The following is an 18,390-nucleotide window of genomic DNA, read 5'->3' as shown; positions in this document are numbered from 1 at the left end:
AGCCACAGGCACATCTCCCAGCTCCAGGGCCGGGCAGGGAGCTCCAAGGATCAGCCCTGCCCTGGAGCCAGCCCTGCCAGGCACCCACACAGGGGCAGGAGCTGCTCCACCCCCCTGCACCAGCCAAGGGAGGGATCTGGGGGTTTAGCCCAAATCCCTGTCTGCAGCACTTACAGCTCTTCAAACACTCAGCACAGGGTTTCTCTTCTCCCACAGCAGTGTCACTCACCAGCATCCCAAACCTGCCAGCACGAGCCAGCAGACTGCCAGTGTTCCAGACAGCTCCTGGGGCAGCCCCAGCCCCAGAGAGGTGGATGAGGGTGTTCCCTTCACCCACACAGAGCAGGGTGTGTGGCAGAGCCCCAGAGCCCTCCACAGACACATTTCTCTGCTGAGCCAGCACTCCCAGGCCAAGCTGGAGCTCTTCAGTGTGGGAAAAGTGCTGGGGCTGCCTGTGAGCATGAAAAACAGCACTGCCCAAATGAGCCCTCTGTGCTTTGAGCACATCTGTGGGATCAGGATCAAACACCTGAGCCCACCAAGTGCACAGAAGGGGCAAATCTCTGCCCCACTGCTCCCATGACCTCAGCCTCTTCATCAGCACCCACAGACCGCAGCTTGAGCCTCTCCCTCTGCTCTCAGCCCTGCCCCAGAGCTGAGCTCAGAGCAGGCTGGCCACGGGCTTGTAGAGCCTCAGCTGCCCAGATATCCAAATACAGATGCTGGGAGGTGTCAGCTCCAGGCAGCAGATGCAAATGCAGGCACTGCTCCCCAGGCAGGGCAGGAAGCTGCAGACAGCAGTGCTGGATCCAAACTCACTCCCCAGCTGGCAAACCCCAGCCTGCTGCAGAGCCCTGCTGCAGGAGCATCTCTGAGCATCACTGCATGCTGCAGGCAGCAGCCTCCAGCTCCCCGTGTCTCTTACCTTGCTCTCCGTAGGAGCTGCTGCTGGATGTTGCTGCTTGGTGATGTTCTCAGCCAGACACCAGCAGATCCTCTTCTTCTGCTCCTGGGAGTAAGCCTCCAAACTTAATAAGCACTCCGACTTCTGACGTAAAGGAAACACAGGCAGGGAGAAGGTCATTAGCTGTGTGTCACAGGCCCTGCCTGGGTGTGCAAACTCCTCACTCCCCACACACACAGCACAGGAGGACAGAGCTCACACCCCTGTCCTGCTCCCTGGGCACAGCAGAGTGGGAGAGACTGGAAATCAGCCCCCTCCAGAGACAGAGAGTGGTGCAGGGCAGCTGGCTGTGCCTCATGGGCAGCAGGGACAGCACGGGCACAGCACAGGCAGTCCTGCACCCAGAGCCTCTGCAGGGGAAAGAGAGGGTGGAAATTGCTCTTTGCCATATGCAAACATTAATGAGGCACCAGAGCATGAACTGGTGAGAACAAGAGCCTTTGGGCTGGGTGGGGCTGGGAGGAAGAGCTCAGGGAAGCTCCAGAGCAGCCTCTCCATCCTGCTCCTCACTTAACACACACCAGGATGAATTTGGGGATAAAACTCCAGAGCAGCCTCCCTGTCCTGGTTCCTCACTTAAGACCAGGATGAATTCGGGGATAAAACTCCAGGGCAGCCTCCCCATCCTGCTCCTCATTTAGGAAACACCAGGAGGAATTTGGGATAAAACTCCAGAGCAACTTCCCCATCCTGCTCCTCACTTAACACCAGGATGAATTTGAGAATAAAACTCCAGGGCAGCATCCCCATCCTGCTCCTCACTTAACACCAGGATGAATTTGAGAATAAAACTCCAGGGCAGCATCCCCATCCTGCTCCTCACTTAACAAACACCAGGATGAATTTGGGGATGAAGCTCCACTTCTGGTCACACACTGTCTGGTAGCAACATCCAGCAAGAAAGGAATTAAGAGAAATGATGGGAAGTTATCCCAGCTGAGCCCACCTCCTCTTGTGCCCTTCCCTGCACACATCTTGTGCTCCTCTTGGACAGGTTTTCTTTGGGCCAAATCTCACTCACTTAAGGAACTTTCTGACCAAGTTCTCTCAGCAGCTGTCTCCCAGCCCTTCAACTGCTTCTCTCTCATGCTCAAAATTAAGCATTATAACATCTGCTGCCTGCTGGGATTTTGCACGTTTCACTTTATAAAGGGTCCCAAAATGCCCAAGGTTGAATCGTCTGCTTAAGTGGCCAGATGGGAAAAAAACCAAAAAGGACAGACTGCAAAGAAAGGAAAAAGAGCTGTTCACTAAGGGCCAGAAAAAAGACCTTTTCTTTCCCCCTAGAATTTCCTTCCAGTAGGGCAGGTCCCCAATAGCTGCTTTTTCCCAGAAAGGTCAGAGAGAACCTGCAGCTTTGTGACTTCAGAGACATAACACAGGCAGAAGGGGAAATGCTCATTAGTCACACCATTTAAATCACTGTTTGTATTGGATGGGAATTCATTCATGTTTCATCCAAAATCCCTCAAAGTGGTAAATAAACCAAACTCCCACATCACCTCCTGGGAAAGAGGGCTCTGGTTCAGTCCTTTGCCCTGCAAGGAGACTTCCATGAAAGAGAAAGTTTGAACTTTCTTATGCCTGGACATCCCCACACATATTCTTCCAGGCTTAAACACTGAAAATTCCTTCTCAGGCTCCCTGAGCACAATCAGGTTTGGGATTCAGGGACAGGTGGGGCTCCCCCTTGCCCCCAGATGCTGGGTGGCAGTGATGCTCTGAGCATCCCTGGAGTGTCACTGTGAGTTTCTCCCATCCTGGATGTCCCAGTCTCCCCCAGTCCCACACCAGCAGGTCACCAGGCTGGACCAGTGTGACACCCATCACCTCCAGAGGAGAGGATGAGCACCCATTTGCTGGGATGGAATCCAGGCTGGCATTTCCCTGCCCCACATTTGTGGTCAGAAGAGAATGAAGGAAGAACTCAGCAGAGCCCCAGAGCCACGGGGGCAGCTGTGAGCCCATCCCAGTGCTGTAAGTGCTGCACACCCCCAGCCCTGCCAAGGGCTGTCACTCCCTGGAGCCAGGCTTAAAGCAATTCCAAGGACATCTCGTGTCCCCTGGCTGTGACAGACACAGAGCTCACCTAGCCCTGCCCTGAGCCCCTCCCTGATTTAATTACAGCCCATCTCTTTGATTGAATTTAGCACACAGCGATGCTCAGCTCTGCTGGCTGCTGAGAGCAAAGTGCCCCTCTGCTCCTCCTGCTCCCCTCAGCTGCTGCAGCCTCCCTGACCTCAGCCAGCCAGGAAAATCCCAGCCAGGAAAATCCCAGCCAGGAGAGCAGATTGCCCTCTGCTCCAGAGCTCAGGGAAAGGAAACCACCCCACCAGGTATTGTGGGGACATGAGCAGCCAAAATTGGATTTATCCAACATGTACACATTTTATTGTAACTTTATTTCTCCACAATGACATTTAACTTCTCCAAAGCACATTTCCCAAGGAAAGAGCTCTGCATTAACCTGCTCTCCCAAAATCTCCCACCTGGATTGGGGAAAGCCCAACCCACAGAGGCTGAGCACCCTTGGCTGCCTCCAAACCCAGGCAAAGTCCCTTGGGATGCAGCCAGATGAAGGACTGGTTGTTATCTGGGATAAAACTCGTGTCCAGATGAAGGGCTGGGTGTTACCTGGGATAAAACTCGTGTCCCTGGAGCCTGGTCCATGCTGGGCACCGAGCTGCCCAACAGGGGAGGGATGGGAGGGGGACAGGGAGCTGTGCTGCCCCACCAGCTGGGAACAGCCTCCCTGTTATTGTTTTCCTTCAGGGAGGCTGCTCTGGGCCTGCCAATATTTCCAGAGAGAAAGCAGGGTTTAATCTCACAGTGCTGGGAAAGGAGGATGCAGATGGAGTGAAGGGGGTGTTTGCCACCAGATAAAGGCAGGGACTGAAGTGGCTGCCAGTGGCTTTCTGCCTGCCTTCCCCCAGTGACAAACATGTTATTGCAGTGCTGTGTGCTGGGCTCTGGAGCCTTGTGAGCCTCAGCTCCAGGGCAGGAGCAGCATGAGACCCCCACCCTGCCCATGGGAGAGCAGGAAAGCACAGCAGGTCCTGCAGAGAATGAGCCAAGCTGGCCAACACCAGCCCCAGCCAAGATCATCTGCAGGGAAAATTCCCTCTGCACCCCCAGGCTGAGACCCAGCCCCAAGGCAGCCAGCTGAGAGGTCTGGCCATGCAGACACTACAAAGGAGGCTCTGTGGGCTCTGTAACCCCTAAATCCTGAGAGGAGCCCCCAGGGAATGACAGCATCACAGGAGGAGCCCCCAGACCCTGCACACTGAGCCCCTGATGCAGACACCCCTCTGTGTGACACTGCAGAGCTGAGAAAGCACAGCAATGAGGAGCCAGACTCAGTCTGACACCTCTGTGCCCTGAGCTCAGTGCCCAGCAGAGCCCAGGGCTGCTCTCTCACCTCTGTCTCCCCTGGCTCCCCAGGGTGGGAGGGAGGGGTCATGTCACAGAACAACAGAATGGTTTGGGTTGCAAGGGACCTTAAATCTCATCTTGTTCCACCCTGCCATGGCCAGGATGCCACTCCCTAGATCAGATAGTTCAGGGTCCTGTCCAGCCTGGCCTTGAACTTGCAGGGATGTGGCATCAGTGCTCTGCCCACAGCAGAGCCACACAGAGACTGCTGAGTGCTGTGATCTCTGTGCACACCCTCTCCTGCAGCACCCCTGGCACATTTTGGGCACCCCATCTCTAGCAGAGCCCCTGCTGTTTCTGCCAGTTTGTTTTATGGCATCACCAGTGTGCCCAGCAGTCCAGAAACCCAGGAAGAGCCGTGGTGCCCCCACTCCCCCAGCATGGAGCAAACAGAACTTTCTCACCAGCCTGTGCTGGTGGTGCATGAAGTCAGCAGCAGCAGGGGCCTGTGTTTTGTGCACAGGATATTCCCAGGGCTGCCTGTTTCTGCTGGGGAAGGTTTGCTCTGTGATTTGGAGCTATTGTAGTCTGGAGCAGTTTCCGAGGTACTTCCCCTCTGGGATCTCTGCTGCCTTTGGCCATGGCCCAGCCCTTGGAGCCTTGGAGGCCAGGGGCTGTCCCCAGAGCACCCTGCCACCAGCCCTATGCAGAGAGGAGCCCAGCAAGGAGCAGAAATGCATCCCTGCATCTGTGCATCAGCCACAGAGCTGACAAGCACCAGCTCTGCTCCTATTGTGAACGAGAGGAAATTGAGATACAACTCCAACAGAGCCCCTTTCCCAGACAAAGGCTCATCTCCACTCCCTCCTCACTCAACAATTCCCCTCAGCTGCTCACTTGGTCACACAGGTTTGATGCCACCCCAGCCCAGCCCTTCTGCCCTCTTCCCTATCACCAAACCATCTGCCCAAGGTGTGCCAAGACAGTGCCCAAAATGCTCCTTGCAAACCCTCCTGATGACGTGTCCTGAACCCCAAAACTACCCAGGTATAAAATCTGCCAGAGTGTCCCTGAGGCTTGTCCTCTGTGCCATCAGTGAATTGCTTTTCCCAGAACTCACATTTGCTGGTTGGGGACAGAACCTGGGCTCTCCCTGGCTGCTCCCTCTGGGACAGTGTCACATCCCAAAGGGATCCCAAAGTGAGCAGAGCTGGCTCTGCAGGAGCAGGGAACACTCTGGGAAGTGAATGCTCCTGTGGAATAGGCAGGGCCATGGATGGAGTGGAGCAATCACACAGGCTGCAGCACTGGTGGGATTCATTGTTCCAAGCATTCCCTGGCAGCAGCTGAGGCTGGGAGCAGGAACAGGGCCCACAGGACCCTCTGTGTGTGCACACAGAGCCAGGCTGCCCAAGCAGCTGTGCTGCCCCATTCCTGCAAGTGCCCAAGGCCCTGGACACTGAGGGGCTCCTGGCCATGGCAGGGCTGGGACAAGATCTTTGAAGTCCCTTCCAACCCAAACCAGTCTGGGATTCTCTGATGGGACAAGGTGGGGGACAGTGGCATTTCTCTGGCACTTGTCCAGAGGCTCTCCTGTGCAGTCAGGATGGGCAAAGCCAGCTCAGGCACACATTCATGGCAGCAATTTGCTCAGCTCTGGACAAGTGCTCACCACAGCAGCACAAGGAGCTGCTGCTGGAAGGATTTTCTGTTGGACAAGTTTCCCAAGACAAACTCCAGTGTCTGCAGATAAAAACTTCCAGAAGAAAAAAAAAAAAAAAATCAGATTTGCCAATGCTTTTCAAAGGAAAAACTTACTGAGCTGTTTAGTTTTGAGTCAGTTTGGTCTGAATATGTTGGGCTGGAATCAAACACTTGTAACAATGCATTAAACCCCTGACCTGCAGTTTCCCCTCAGCAGGATATTTCCGGAGCAGGGAAGGGTGTGAACACAGCCCTGGGGCACTCACAGCTCCACGTGGCTCCCTGTGAGGCTGCCCATTCCCACCAGCAGCAAACATTTCCTCCTGACAGCTTGTACACATCCCACCAGGTTTGTGTGCCCTGCAGGGAACAGGGGGATGGGGAAATGCAGACAAACTCCCACAGCCCAAATCCTGTGGGGTGCAGAAATGTGGGTCCACATGAATCCCAGACTGGTTTGGGTTGGACCTCAGGGACCCCTCCCACTGTCCCAGTGCTCCAGCCCCATCCAGCCTGGCCTTGGGCACTGCCAGGGATGCAGGGGCAGCCACAGCTGCTCTGGGCACCTGTGCCAGTTCCACCCACTGCAGTGCTCAAACCAGCCAGAAGCTGTCACAGGCAGGGGCTGTTCAGCTTCAAACTGTGCTCTTTGGGTTTAAAATCCTGAAAGGAAAGATGCCCAGGCCAGGTCTCAATGCACTGGCAGGACTTTTTAACATATCAGCTGGCAAATAGAAAAATTAGAGATGTAATGGCCATAAACTAACATACAAGGAGTTCCACTCAACATGAGGAAGAACTTTTCTCCATGAGGGTGGCAGAGCTCTGGATCAGGTGCCCAGGGAGGGTGTGGAGTGTCCCTCTCTGAGACATCCCTGTGTCACCTGCTCTGGGTGACCCTGCCTTGGCAACGCAGCTGTTCTGGGATTCTGTGACTCCAGGCACACACAGCATTCCTGAGACCACAAAGTGCCACCTTCACTTCCAAAATCCTGGCTCATGTCTGTGCTGGGACTATCACAGCTGTGCCTCAGCCACCAGGAGGAACAAAACTCCCAAAAGGGGCAGCTCAGTGCAGACCCTCCCTCTGCTTTCCCAGTCTTTCCAATCCCATTTAGCTTTTCCAGGATGCCAAGTGCCCCTCCAGAATCAGGATCTCCAAACCCTGCAATTCACACCTTGCAGATCCCATTAAACAAACACCCTTTGTGCTGGAACCCACACCAGGCTCTGCAGCTCCTGCTAGCTCTGCCTGCAATAACCAAACTGCCCAGGGTTCAAACTCTGTGCACTGATTTATTGCACACAATTAGACAGGATGACCAGCAGTAGCTTTTTGGTGACACTTCCTGAAGTTTGGAGTTTTCTCTCATGTTTATAATAAATTAAGCAACTCCCAGGTATTAGAACATACTTTCGTTTTGTAGCCTGTCAGATCCAAATGCAAATTTGTGACCTTATGGGTCAGAACATTTAAAGGCTCAAGATGAGCAATAGCAGGAGAGTGCAGCTCAAGGCTTCAGCAGAGACCTCTTCCTGCAGCAAAGGCAGTGTCAGCCCAGCCCCGTGGGCTCCCTTCAGCTCTCAGCAGCACTAAACACATTAGTGCTCATTGCAGATGATTTGTGGGCAAGAATCAGCAGCTCAAGAGCTTCCTCCGACCTCCCAGCCCATCAGAGCAGCACAATGGATGTGTCTGCCCAGCCCAGGGCCACAGGAGCCCAGCTGAGAGTGGCCACAAACCCCCCCAGGGGACCAGCAGTGCCAGGGGCTGGGCCAGGACAGGCTCAGCACACACAGAGCTGCTGCCAGGGCTGGGATGGAGCAGGGCAGGATGGGGACAGACCCTCAGGGTGACACGGGGCCAAAAAGCCACAACAGCTCACACCCCCTGCCCCTGTCCATCCTCATCCTCTCTGGTGCCACCAGCACAGCCAGTGACTCTTTTGGTCACTTCTGCTTAGGGGCACTAAGCTTCTAAATCAAATATCAGGCTCTGAGTGCATTTTCCAAGGGCCTGACAAAACGCTGGAGAGCCTCATCCCAACAGCCAGCACAGCCTGGCTGAGTCACAGCCCAGGATGAGCTGTCACCAGCCTGGGTGACATTGCCCTGGGACACACAGGCAGCAAACCCCGAGGGGAGGCTCAGCCCCTGCCCAGCCACCCCGGAAAGAACAGAGGAGACAAGGAAGGAACAGCAGGCAGGGAACAGGAGAGGAGTGGAGGATTCTGCAGTGAGTCGTGCCCTGGCCCAGCTCCAGGCACTCAAGGTGAACAACTTCCATGCTGAGCATTTGCACCCAACCTTCACAATGGTTCATTATTCCACAGTGCTGCTGAGCAATGTTTGCCTTTCTCCTCTGTGCCCTGGGGAGCTTTCCCAGACCCACCTCAGAAAATACAAGGCCTTGAAAGCAGGAACACAGTAAAGTCACTGGAAAAAGGAAAAAAAATCCTCACAGCCTTCAATGATTAGGGAGGTCCAGTGTGAACCAATTTTACAGAGTCCTTGACTTGACAAAAGGAACTGTGCCAATTTGGGTGAGCCCAAATCTGGTTAGAGCACTTAGCTACATGTGGGTTCAGAGCTATGGTTCTGTCTTTCAGACTGGGCTTCCTTATTTTACTTGAGGGCTCCAAATCTGGATGTTTGAAGAGAAGAAAAGCAAAGTGCCTAAAAATAATGACAAGACATTTGGGAAAGAAATCTGCCTCCAGGGGAAAGAAAACAAAAGTGAGATGCTTCAAGGAAGATCCACAGGGAGAAGGGGAAAGAAACGTGTCCTAGTGCTGCCCAAGCTCCTTTGAGCAGCTTATTCATATATTCTACAGCCATTATGTTTATTTTCCAGACTTCTGGCAAATCATTTAAAGGGAAGTGAAATCCATTTTTTGAGTGCTCCTTTCCCCAAAGAAAGGAGCAGAGCTGGCAGTAGCTGCCCAGCTCCCTCTGGAAAGTTGAAGTGGAAAACAGCAGCACTCACCTCTGCCAGGTAAAGGATGCAGAACTTGCGATCTTCTGAACCTGCAGGGAAGAAAACCAGGATCAGAGCAAAGCTGCATCCACGTTTCTGCAAGTGGAGCCAGAGGCAGAGGAGCTGGCTGAGAGCACTGAATGGGTGTTTGTTGTTGTCCCCAGTACCAGGCTGTGACCTGGGTGATGTATGTGGCATCTGCTGGGGCCGGGCATGGGCGGGACCTGCAGGGACCCACTGCCCTGCCAGGACCCTCCTGGGGGTTTCTCCTCTGGAAAAGGATTTGTTTCATCCAGAGGCCACATGCAGGCTCTGCTGCACAACCTGCCCTGGCACATGCAGCCTGTGGGAGCTTCCCAGGGGAAGCCAAATAGCTCTCACAGCCAATTTAGCCCCTCAGGAGAACCAGGGATGGGTCTCTCCATCTTATCCCTGCGGGCACTTCACTCCCAGACTGACAGAGAAGCTCTGGTTCCCACATCTCATTGCCAGCTTCTTGCCCCAAGTCCTGGGTGGTCCTGGTGGTCCCAGCAGCTGGGATGGCAAGCAGCACATGAGAAGCCCTTGTTTGGAGGGTCCCAGCTGGGGATGGAGGATGAGCCCCCAGTGGGGACAGAGCAAAGCTCCTCTCTGCCCCAAAGCTGAGCACACCCACCCGGGGGGAGCCAGGATCCCAGCACGTGGAAATTCCCACAGTGCTGCCGAGGAAGCCAGCCCTGTGTCACTGGGAACTGCTGCTCATCAGCCTCTGCTGGGCTTGTAAAGCAGGAAGAGGGAGCATTGTGGAGCAGATCAGGCTGATTTGCTTTCGCACAGAGCGGCGAGCGGCAGGAACAGGAAACAGCACAATGGCCCCGAGTCCACCGGAGATGTCTCAATTGTTGGAGGCAGCCACACGCCTGTTCCTATTCATGTGCCATTCAGTCATGCAGGAGAGCAGCAGCCAAAAGGCACAGACATCTTCTTGCTCTCTCCACCTGCCTTTGAAGCAGCCCTGCCCCAAGCAGGAGGGCTGGAGCTGCCTCAACACCGGCTGTTGGATTCCAGTGTACAGGGAGGGGGTGTACAGGCTGTAGGGACTCCATCTCCTCTGGAGAGCTGTGGGGAGCTATTCCAGACATGGTCCAGCCAAGTCATTATGGCAACAGGGAAATAAGTGGCAGAAAACTGCTCACAAAGCCACTGTGCCTGTGGTGAAGGAGGCACAATCCTGTGCTGCTGCAAACAGAGCCAGGAGCAGCACCAGGGAAGCTGATTTCTCCAAGCAGGTGAAAAGAGCAGAGCTATTCCCCAGCCTCTGGGAGCAGCCAGGACACACACAGTCCAGGAGCTGACCAAAAGCACTTTAACAAGGAACAATTTCTTTGGTCCCTTTCTTAGAAATAAGCAGTGCTGAAAACACACTCGACAGAGCCCAGGGAGACTTCAATGGCTTTTCTCAATGGCTCGTGGCTGTGGTGCCCCATCTCCCTCCCTTGTGTTTCTGATCCCACCAAATAGGTCAGGGAATTAATGTGGAAACAGAAACATTGCTGGAAATGAGAAATAACAACTGGCAGGCAGCCTGAGTGTCCAGCATTGAGGCTCAGAACAATGTGGGGATGTGAGAGACACAGTCCATCCACAGAGCTCATGGCTCAGCTGGGAAAAGTCATGGCAAGCAGCAAAATTCACCCAGAAAAGGATCCTTTTGGAGAAGCAGCTCAGATCTGGATTCACTCCTTTTGGTCAGGGCCACAGAACTGCATAAAGACATTGGCTCATCACTTCTAGAGTAATTCAGGTTGGAAGGAGCCTCTCTGGTGGGCTCTGGAGTACAATCCCCTGACCAAAGCCCCCAGACCTGAGCACTCAGGAATCCTGAATGCCTCCAGATCTCCATGGAGATCCAACAACTCAATGTCTGACCAACCTCATGACAGGAAAGTTTTTCCTTCTGTCCCATCCCTATTCCCCCCATGGGGTCCCAGGGCAGTGCCTGGGCTGGAGGAGGAGCTGTGCCACAGGCAGCTAACTGTACATAAAACAAGCCCATACCCAAAAAGCAACCACACCACACAAGGAACAAGGTGAAACTGGGCCCAGGGCCAAGAAGTGGCTCCACTGTAGTAAATAGGATGTGGTAGAGCAATTCCCTCATTCCTCTTTAGACCCCAAGGAACTAAAGGGAGTCTTGTACAGCCTGAAATAACCCATTTCCAGTCACCCCTGCCCTGGAAGCCCTCTGAGCCCTCAGCTGGACACAAAATGTGTCAGCCAAGGTGCAGAGTGAGGGCAAGGTCCCTGGCCCTGCTCTTTCCTCCCCAGAGAGGTGAGCAGGGGGATGGATGTGAGCAACAGGGAAGCCGTGGGCGGTGAAGAGAGAAGTAGCAAAGCAAAGCAGCAAAGTAAAGGTCATCAGAGCTTGGCCAGCCACCCTTGGAGCCAATCTCTGAACTCCCTCAAGGCACCACAGGCAAACCTCAAGCCTTCAGTTCCCCTTCCCAGCCTTGGCCAGTCCCTGCTGTCACAGGGGAACAGACGCTGGGGAATGGCAGCCCAAATCCTGAGACCCAAAAAGGCTGGGAAGGGCCTGAGGTGTCCCAGGAGATGGAGCTGCCAGGTTCATGCAGGGCTAGCAGGGGTGAATCTGGCCCTGCACCCCAGCAAGGATGACCTGGGAGCTGCATTTGGGGGCACTGGAGCAACAGGACAGCGGGGTGCTCTCCTGCTGCTGGCCAGAAACCTTTCAGGGAGCAGCCAGAAAACCCCCAAACGCCTCCAGGTGCTGCTGCAGACACTCACCCTCCTGCAGCTTGACACTGTGCAGGTACAGAGGGTTCCTCAGCACGTTGCAGCGCCCGGGCTCGTCCTCCTTGGTGAACAGCAGCAGGTCAGAGTAGACAAAGAGAGTCACCTGCAAGCACAGGAGCAGCAGAGGAGAAGCTCTAGGGAGCTCTCCTGGCACTGAGACAGTGCTGGCAGTGCCCTCTGGCCTGGGGCACAGCCTCAGCAGGGAGCCCAGGCAGCCCTTCCCGAGGGGCTGGTGGCCCCTGCAGCCAGCGAGCCCCACACGGGCTCCCCTCGCTGGGCAGCACCTCCTGAGGCAGCAGGGACAAACCTGCCCAGCAGCCCCACACCACAAACACACCCTGGCTGCTCCCTGCTGCCACTTCCCACTTCCACCAGTTACAAATCACAGCGGGAGGAGCGAGCACGTCGCCGGCTAATCCCAGAACAGGGCAGAAGTTGCAGCCTGACAGCAAATCTGATCACTCTGATCACCCTCATGGAGGAGCTTCTCACTGCTCTCAGTGAGAAAGGAAAGTTTGGTTTTCTCAAGAGCAGGACCCACAGAGAGCAGCTGCAGGGGACAAACTGACACCTCAGACCACAGCGGAGGTGGAAAGGAAACACCAGCCCCAGTTCTGCCCAGAGCTGGGCTCCAGCAGAGCCTCAATGGTCCCAGAGGCTGGAGCTACTCCAGACTAGTGGGAAAAATCTTGCCTGAGGTCCCCAGTCCTGTTAGTTCAGATTAATGGGACCTTTAAAATAAGGATGAGTTTCTCCACTGCACTGGAGATCCTGGAGCCAGAGGCCTCCCAGGGATGAGGTTGGTGCCACAGCTGAGGTGTGAGCCTGTCCTGCCCTCCAGCAGCTGGGGCACACTGAAAGCCTCAAAGACCACAAAATCATGGAACCACAGAATCCCCTGAGCTGGAGGGACCCACCAGAATCACCCAGTGCAGCCCCTGTCCCTGCCCAGACCCCCCAACACTCCCCCCTGTCCATCCCTGGTGTCCAAACGCTCCTGGAGCTCTGGCAGCCTCGGGGCCGTGCCCATTCCCTGGGGAGCCTGGGCAGTGCCAGCACCTCTGGGGGAGGGAAGAACCTTGCCCTGAGCTCCAGCCTGCCCTGCCCTGGTCACAGAGATGCCAGGGAGCAGCTGCAGTGTGGCAATGGCACAGGGGGTGCCAGACCTGCTCAGGGTAAGGGCCCCAAAACGTCCCACAGCAAAGGGAAAGCTTTGCAACACTGAGCCCCAGCAGGGAAGGGTTTGTGGCCTTTCAGCAATGCTTTTGCAAAAGGAGATAACACCCAGAGTCCCAGAGGGGTGGGAGAGAGCACAGAGGTGGCTCTGCACCCATAGGAACCAGCTGTGTCCGTGCCTGGTGGGCACATCCTGAGGAGAACAAGCTGGGTGAGAGTTCCTTAGCACATGCTGGGGAGTCTCACATCAGGGAAGAGCATCTGCCTCTGAATCCAAAGCCAAGCCCTTGCCACAAGATTTCTCCTTGCAGTGCAAATTCACTTCTGTGGGATTCTCAGTAAATACAAAGCTGCTGGTGGAGCTTTAATTGACAATGAAACCAGGGAGGGGCTGTTCTTCTCTGTGCTAAATCCCTTCCTCTGCTCTCAGCACTCTGCTGGCCCAGTGCCCACATCCACTCTCTTCATTCCTTCTGGTCTTGTTGGTAATACAAGGAACAACCAGGTAGAAACTGCACTGTAACCTTGATCCCATGCCCACCTTGTGCCAAAACATAACTTTTCTGGGACAGGTCTGGTGCCATCTCAGTTCTCTCAACCCCAAAGAAGACATGCTGAAGGGGTTTTGGGAATTGCAACCCAAAGTGAAGGAGATAAAAGCCTGGTCAGCTCACAGATCAGCAGAAACATGCTGGACACCTCCTGTGCCATCCCCTGCTGGCTCCCCTGGCACTCCAGGGGCTGCAGGGACTTCAGGAGACCAGAAAAGTGGGAACTGCAGCAAAGTCTAGACAGGATGTGATTAAGGCCTGAATAAGGATTGCCCCAGAGGTAAGGTCAGGGGAAAGGACAGACCCTGGCAAGCCTCCAGAGAGATAGGTTGACTCCTTCAGGGGATGGGAGAAAGTTTGCTCAGGGACAAGGAAAGAGAGAGGAGTCACTTGGCACAGCCCTCCAGTGGTTTGTGCTGGCCAGTGATGGGAAGTGGCTCTGGGCTTCTGCTGTTGGCCACCCAGAAACTAAAATGAGTGAAGCACAACTTCCTCTACAAAGCTGTGAAGATGACACATTGTTCACACCAACTGAATTCAGCCCCAAATCACTCTGTGAGATCCTCTGAAAGTCCCCCAGGAGAAAGGGCACTGGTGAGCAGAGCATGAGTGGGCTCTGCCTCTCTCCCAAATTCCAAGGCTTTGCAGACTCTGCAGTTGGATGCAAGTGAAGCCAGCAGCAAATGTGATCACCATATCCAAACTCTGCCAGTTTGAGTGGTAAAAGTTGTCTCATCCACAGGATGACAAAGTCCTATTATGCCCCCAAATTTCCAACAGCTTTCCAATAACATGGCAGAAAAGTTGAAGTAAGAAGGATGAAAGGAATTTGGACAGGACATGTGAGCTGTGTCAGGAATGAAATTCTGAGAACATCTGCAGTGAGTTCTGTCTGGTTCTAGTTCTGGATTGTGGATTCTCCTTCCCTAGAGATGCTGCAAAGCCACGTGGACACAATCCTGAGTCACTTCAGGGGATCCCTGAACAAGGGGATGGGTCTGGATGACCTCCAGTGGTGCCTTTCAGCCTGAACCATTCTGTCATTCCGTGCTTCTCTAACCTGGCACAAAATTTCCCTAAACCCCCTGCTCCTGAGTCTGCTGGGCTGCCTCTGATGTGCATTTGCCACCCACATTTCCTCTCTGTGAGCCCAAAGGCAACAGGAACAGCTGATTTCTAGCACAGAAGAATTTTGATATTGCCTGAAGGGATCCAGGAGAGCTGGAGAGGGACTGGGGACAAGGGATGGAGGGACAGGACACAGGGAATGGCTTTTCCAGGATTAGATGGGATATTGGGCAGGAATTGTTCCCTGGCAGGGTGGGCAGGGCTGGCACAGGGTGCCCAGAGCAGCTGTGGCTGCCCCTGGATCCCTGGCAGTGCCCAAGGCCAGGCTGGACACTGGGGACAGGGGGAGTGTCCCCATGGCAGGGGTGGCACTGGGTGGGCTTTAAGGTCCCTTCCAACCCACAGCATGGTGATTCTATGATTCAATCCTCTATGCAAGACAGCAGAGGAGCAGGTTTGGAGAGCTCAGACAACATGGAAGAGCTTTACCTGTGTAGTTCTGTTCCTGCTCTCCAGAAGGAGCAGCTCCTCCGACAGCAGCAGAGTCCGGGCTGGGTTGCAAAGATCCAGGGGCTGATTTTGGATGGAAAAAAAAAAAAATAAACACAAGAAACAGTCAAACCTTCCAGCAGCAGTGTGGTTTGTGAGATACACTTTCCACCCACCAAACCCACTTTGCATTCACTTTGAGCTGTAACTCACTGGGGAGAAGCCATCCTGCACTGTGCTCAGAACACAAACCTGCAGTCTAGAGGAGAAAACAAAGCCTTGCACTCACACCTAGGTCAGCCCCAGTGTGAAAGGACAAGAGCTCTTGCCTCTGCCAGGGGCTCCCTGCATGGGGGGTCAGGGTGTTAGTCAGCAGGAAGCACAACCACACTGCTGGCACCTCAGGCTGGTGTGCATCACTCTCACAGCACCTTTCCAGAATTCCTTCCCTTCCCATGGCACAGCCAGCCCCCAGCCTGTGCTGGAGAATGGGACAGGCTCAGGTGTCCTGAGTGCAGCTGGGATCAGCCTGGGGCAGCACAGTGGGAGCAGTGTCTGCACAGGTAAGGCAGAGCAAAGGGAAAAACCAGCCCCTGAAGTGGCAGATTCCCAGGCACAATCCAAGGGGAGTTTTGGGAGTAAGGAGGCAGAAAGTGGCAGCTGTGCTCCTGCCCAAGGCCAACCATTTTGGTGTGTCCAACCAAAACATTGCTTTTTCAAGGGTAAATGCATTATAAAAAAAATCTCTGCCTGTCATTGTCATCAGCCTTGTTTTTCCCTTTATTATGATCTGAGCTATTATTTTTAAATCTGTAAAATTGTTTTCTGGGATTGGTAAAATAGAAAGAGTTGTTGTAGGTCTTGCAAATTATTGACTTTTGAGCTGATTTCTATTTTCTGAGGCTTTACAAGCTCATTCAGCTCTCTGAGATCATGAAGCATTTTCCATAAACCAGAGGTCTTCTTCCAAAAGACAAACATGGAAAAATTCCAGGGATTATTTGTTGGTTTGATGTGCTCTTTTTTGCAACTGTTCTTTGACTAAATTCTTCAAAGCACTCAATTTCTTCTTTTCCATAGCCTACTGATCCACCCAAAGAGGTTTATCAGTTTTCTAAGTTAGCTCTGAAGCCCAAATGCTGGGACACCTCCTGACCCAAGCAAGTACCAAGATCTGAAAGCTGAAAAGGAGAAAAAAACCCAACCTAGAATTGCTTGGGCAGGACACAGCTCCCTTAGAGACAGCCCCAGCACTGTGGCAGTTCCAGAGGAGAGCTGAGGGTGACAGGGATCCTGCTGGGAGGTCCCTGGCTGGCCCAGGCTGGGCACTGACCCATGCCAGCCCCACTGACCTGCACAAAGATGGGGAACACCAGCACCTTGGGAGCCAGGGTCACGTAGGTGCCGTAGGAATGGGGGATGTGAGGCCTCACTATGGTGCAGTTCTGGTAGTTCCCAGGGCTCTTCATGGTCTGCACAGTCTTCATCAGCCTGGATTTCCTCCCAGAGCCCGTGTGGGATTTCCCTTTGCAGCCATTCCCTGGGTGGAGAGGAGGCAGAAGGAAACACAGGATGAGGGGAGCTCCAGCTCTGCCCTCTCCAGCTCAGTCCTGCTCTCCCAGGCTGGAAATCCTGGGAAGCTGCTGGAGCCAAGAGCTGCAGGGAGGGACAGGCACCACTCAGCTATCCAGGTGTCCCAGGGATTCATGAAATAACAGCACTGCTTCCACTTTTTCTAGTGGGAAACAAGATGCCCTTGGGTGGTTTTGAGGGTTTCCAGAGCCCCTTGTGGCCTGAGGACTGCAGTGGGTGCCAGCAGCAGCACAGACACAGCTGGGAAGGTACAAACAGGACCCCAGGGGGGCCACAGCAAGCTCTGCTTCAACCCAACACATCCCACCTGCTCTGCCCTCTGAGCCTCCACCTGCAGGGCCCTGTCCCACTCTGGGGTCCCAGCACAGGGAGGACCTGGAGCTGCTGGAGAGATCCAAAGGAGGCTGGAGCCCTCTGCTCTGAGCCAGGCTGGCAGAGCTGGGGGTCTCACCTGGAGAAGGATCCAGGGAGAGCCCAGAGCCCCTGCCAGGGCCTGAAGGGGCTCCAGGAGAGCTGCAGAGGGACTTCAACATCTTTATCCACACAAGCCCTGCCTGCTCTAGATTCTGGGCATGGAGGTGCAGAAAGTCCTGACATGGGGCAGTGGGTTAATCACAGCTCTCAGAAGGTTCTGAGGTGTCAGAGAAAGAGGCAGAAGTTACAAACATTCATGGCTGGGATCAATGCCTGCTGCTGCCAGTGCTGGTTATTCAGACATTGGGTGTATTTATAAAGGATGACCTCATTGTTCATGAGGCTGGCATCACATCATCCTCTGTTTTTCAGCATTATATTCTGGGGCTGGAAAAGGTCCAAGCAGCCTGACTAGTTTTCAGTCTGCCCCTCCTCCTGCAGAGTTATCCTCACTCAAAGGAGGGATTACAGGAGCTTTCTCCTGCACACTGCCTCCTCAGCTGCTCCAGCAGAGCCCAGACCACGTCCTGCTGGACACCAGCAACCTGTGCCCTGCCCTAAAACTCACAGGCAACAGATCCAGCAGGAACTGAATAGCTCTCTAACCTAAACTTCACATCTTCAAAAGAAACCCCACTGAAAAATCAATGTATTCCTTCCTCCCTCCTCCTGAACTGAGCCAGCTCAGGGCTGCAGGCAGAGCTCTCCACTGGGATTGAACATATCCAGGTGAGGAGCTGCAGCATTCTCCTTCTCCCCCACAGGGATGTCTCAGGAACAGGAATGAACATCTCTCCATCCCTCTCTGGGGACCCCCAGCATCCCTCCTTCCCTCTCTGGGGACCCCCAGCATCCCTCCTTCCCTCTCTGGGGACCCCCAGCTCCCTCCTTCCCTCTCTGGGGACTCCCAGCATCTCTCCTTCCCTCTCTGGGGACCCCCAGCTCCCTCCTTCCCTCCCTGCAGCCAGCCCAGAGCCTCTGCTCCCACCACAGCAGCTTTTGACTGTAACAGATGCCCAGAACCTTCCCAGGCAGAAATGAGCCAAAACACTCCTGACCACGGCCCAGGGCAGATAAGGTCTCGTCCAAAGCAAACACACAAACCTGCCCAGCATTACATATTCCATTAAGTGTTAGGAAATAGCACATTGACTGCCAGATAAAGGCAGCAGGGCAGCCAGGGCTGGGCTGGGCTCTGCTGTTTGCTGCTGGCAGGAGCAGCTGCCTCTGCTGGGGGGACACAAGAGGTTGTTTCCACCTCTAAGTGCATTAATCCTGCCATTTTCCCT

The 18,390-nt window shown here is 54.3% G+C and overlaps 1 protein-coding gene across 4 annotated transcripts in view; it reads right to left on the bottom strand.

Annotated features, from left to right (window-relative positions):
- The window catches only part of RGS3 (regulator of G protein signaling 3), a 63,051-nt gene that overhangs the window by 24,110 nt on the left and 20,551 nt on the right, over nt 1–18,390 (bottom strand). For all 4 annotated transcript variants that reach the window (XM_056505061.1, XM_056505063.1, XM_056505062.1 and 1 more), the window contains 5 exons: nt 16,447–16,634; nt 15,095–15,178; nt 11,802–11,913; nt 9,027–9,067; nt 926–1,048 (listed from right to left, as the gene is read on the bottom strand). In XM_056505061.1, the coding sequence (XP_056361036.1) occupies nt 926–1,048; nt 9,027–9,067; nt 11,802–11,913; nt 15,095–15,178; nt 16,447–16,634 (548 nt within the window). The remainder of the gene's footprint in view (nt 1–925; nt 1,049–9,026; nt 9,068–11,801; nt 11,914–15,094; nt 15,179–16,446; nt 16,635–18,390) is intronic.

Source organism: Oenanthe melanoleuca, chromosome 17 (assembly GCF_029582105.1).
Source record: "Oenanthe melanoleuca isolate GR-GAL-2019-014 chromosome 17, OMel1.0, whole genome shotgun sequence".
Classification (NCBI taxonomy): Eukaryota; Metazoa; Chordata; class Aves; order Passeriformes; family Muscicapidae; genus Oenanthe; species Oenanthe melanoleuca.
The sequence above is the reverse complement of the archived record's forward strand: the minus strand, read 5'-3'. Positions and strand labels throughout refer to the sequence as shown.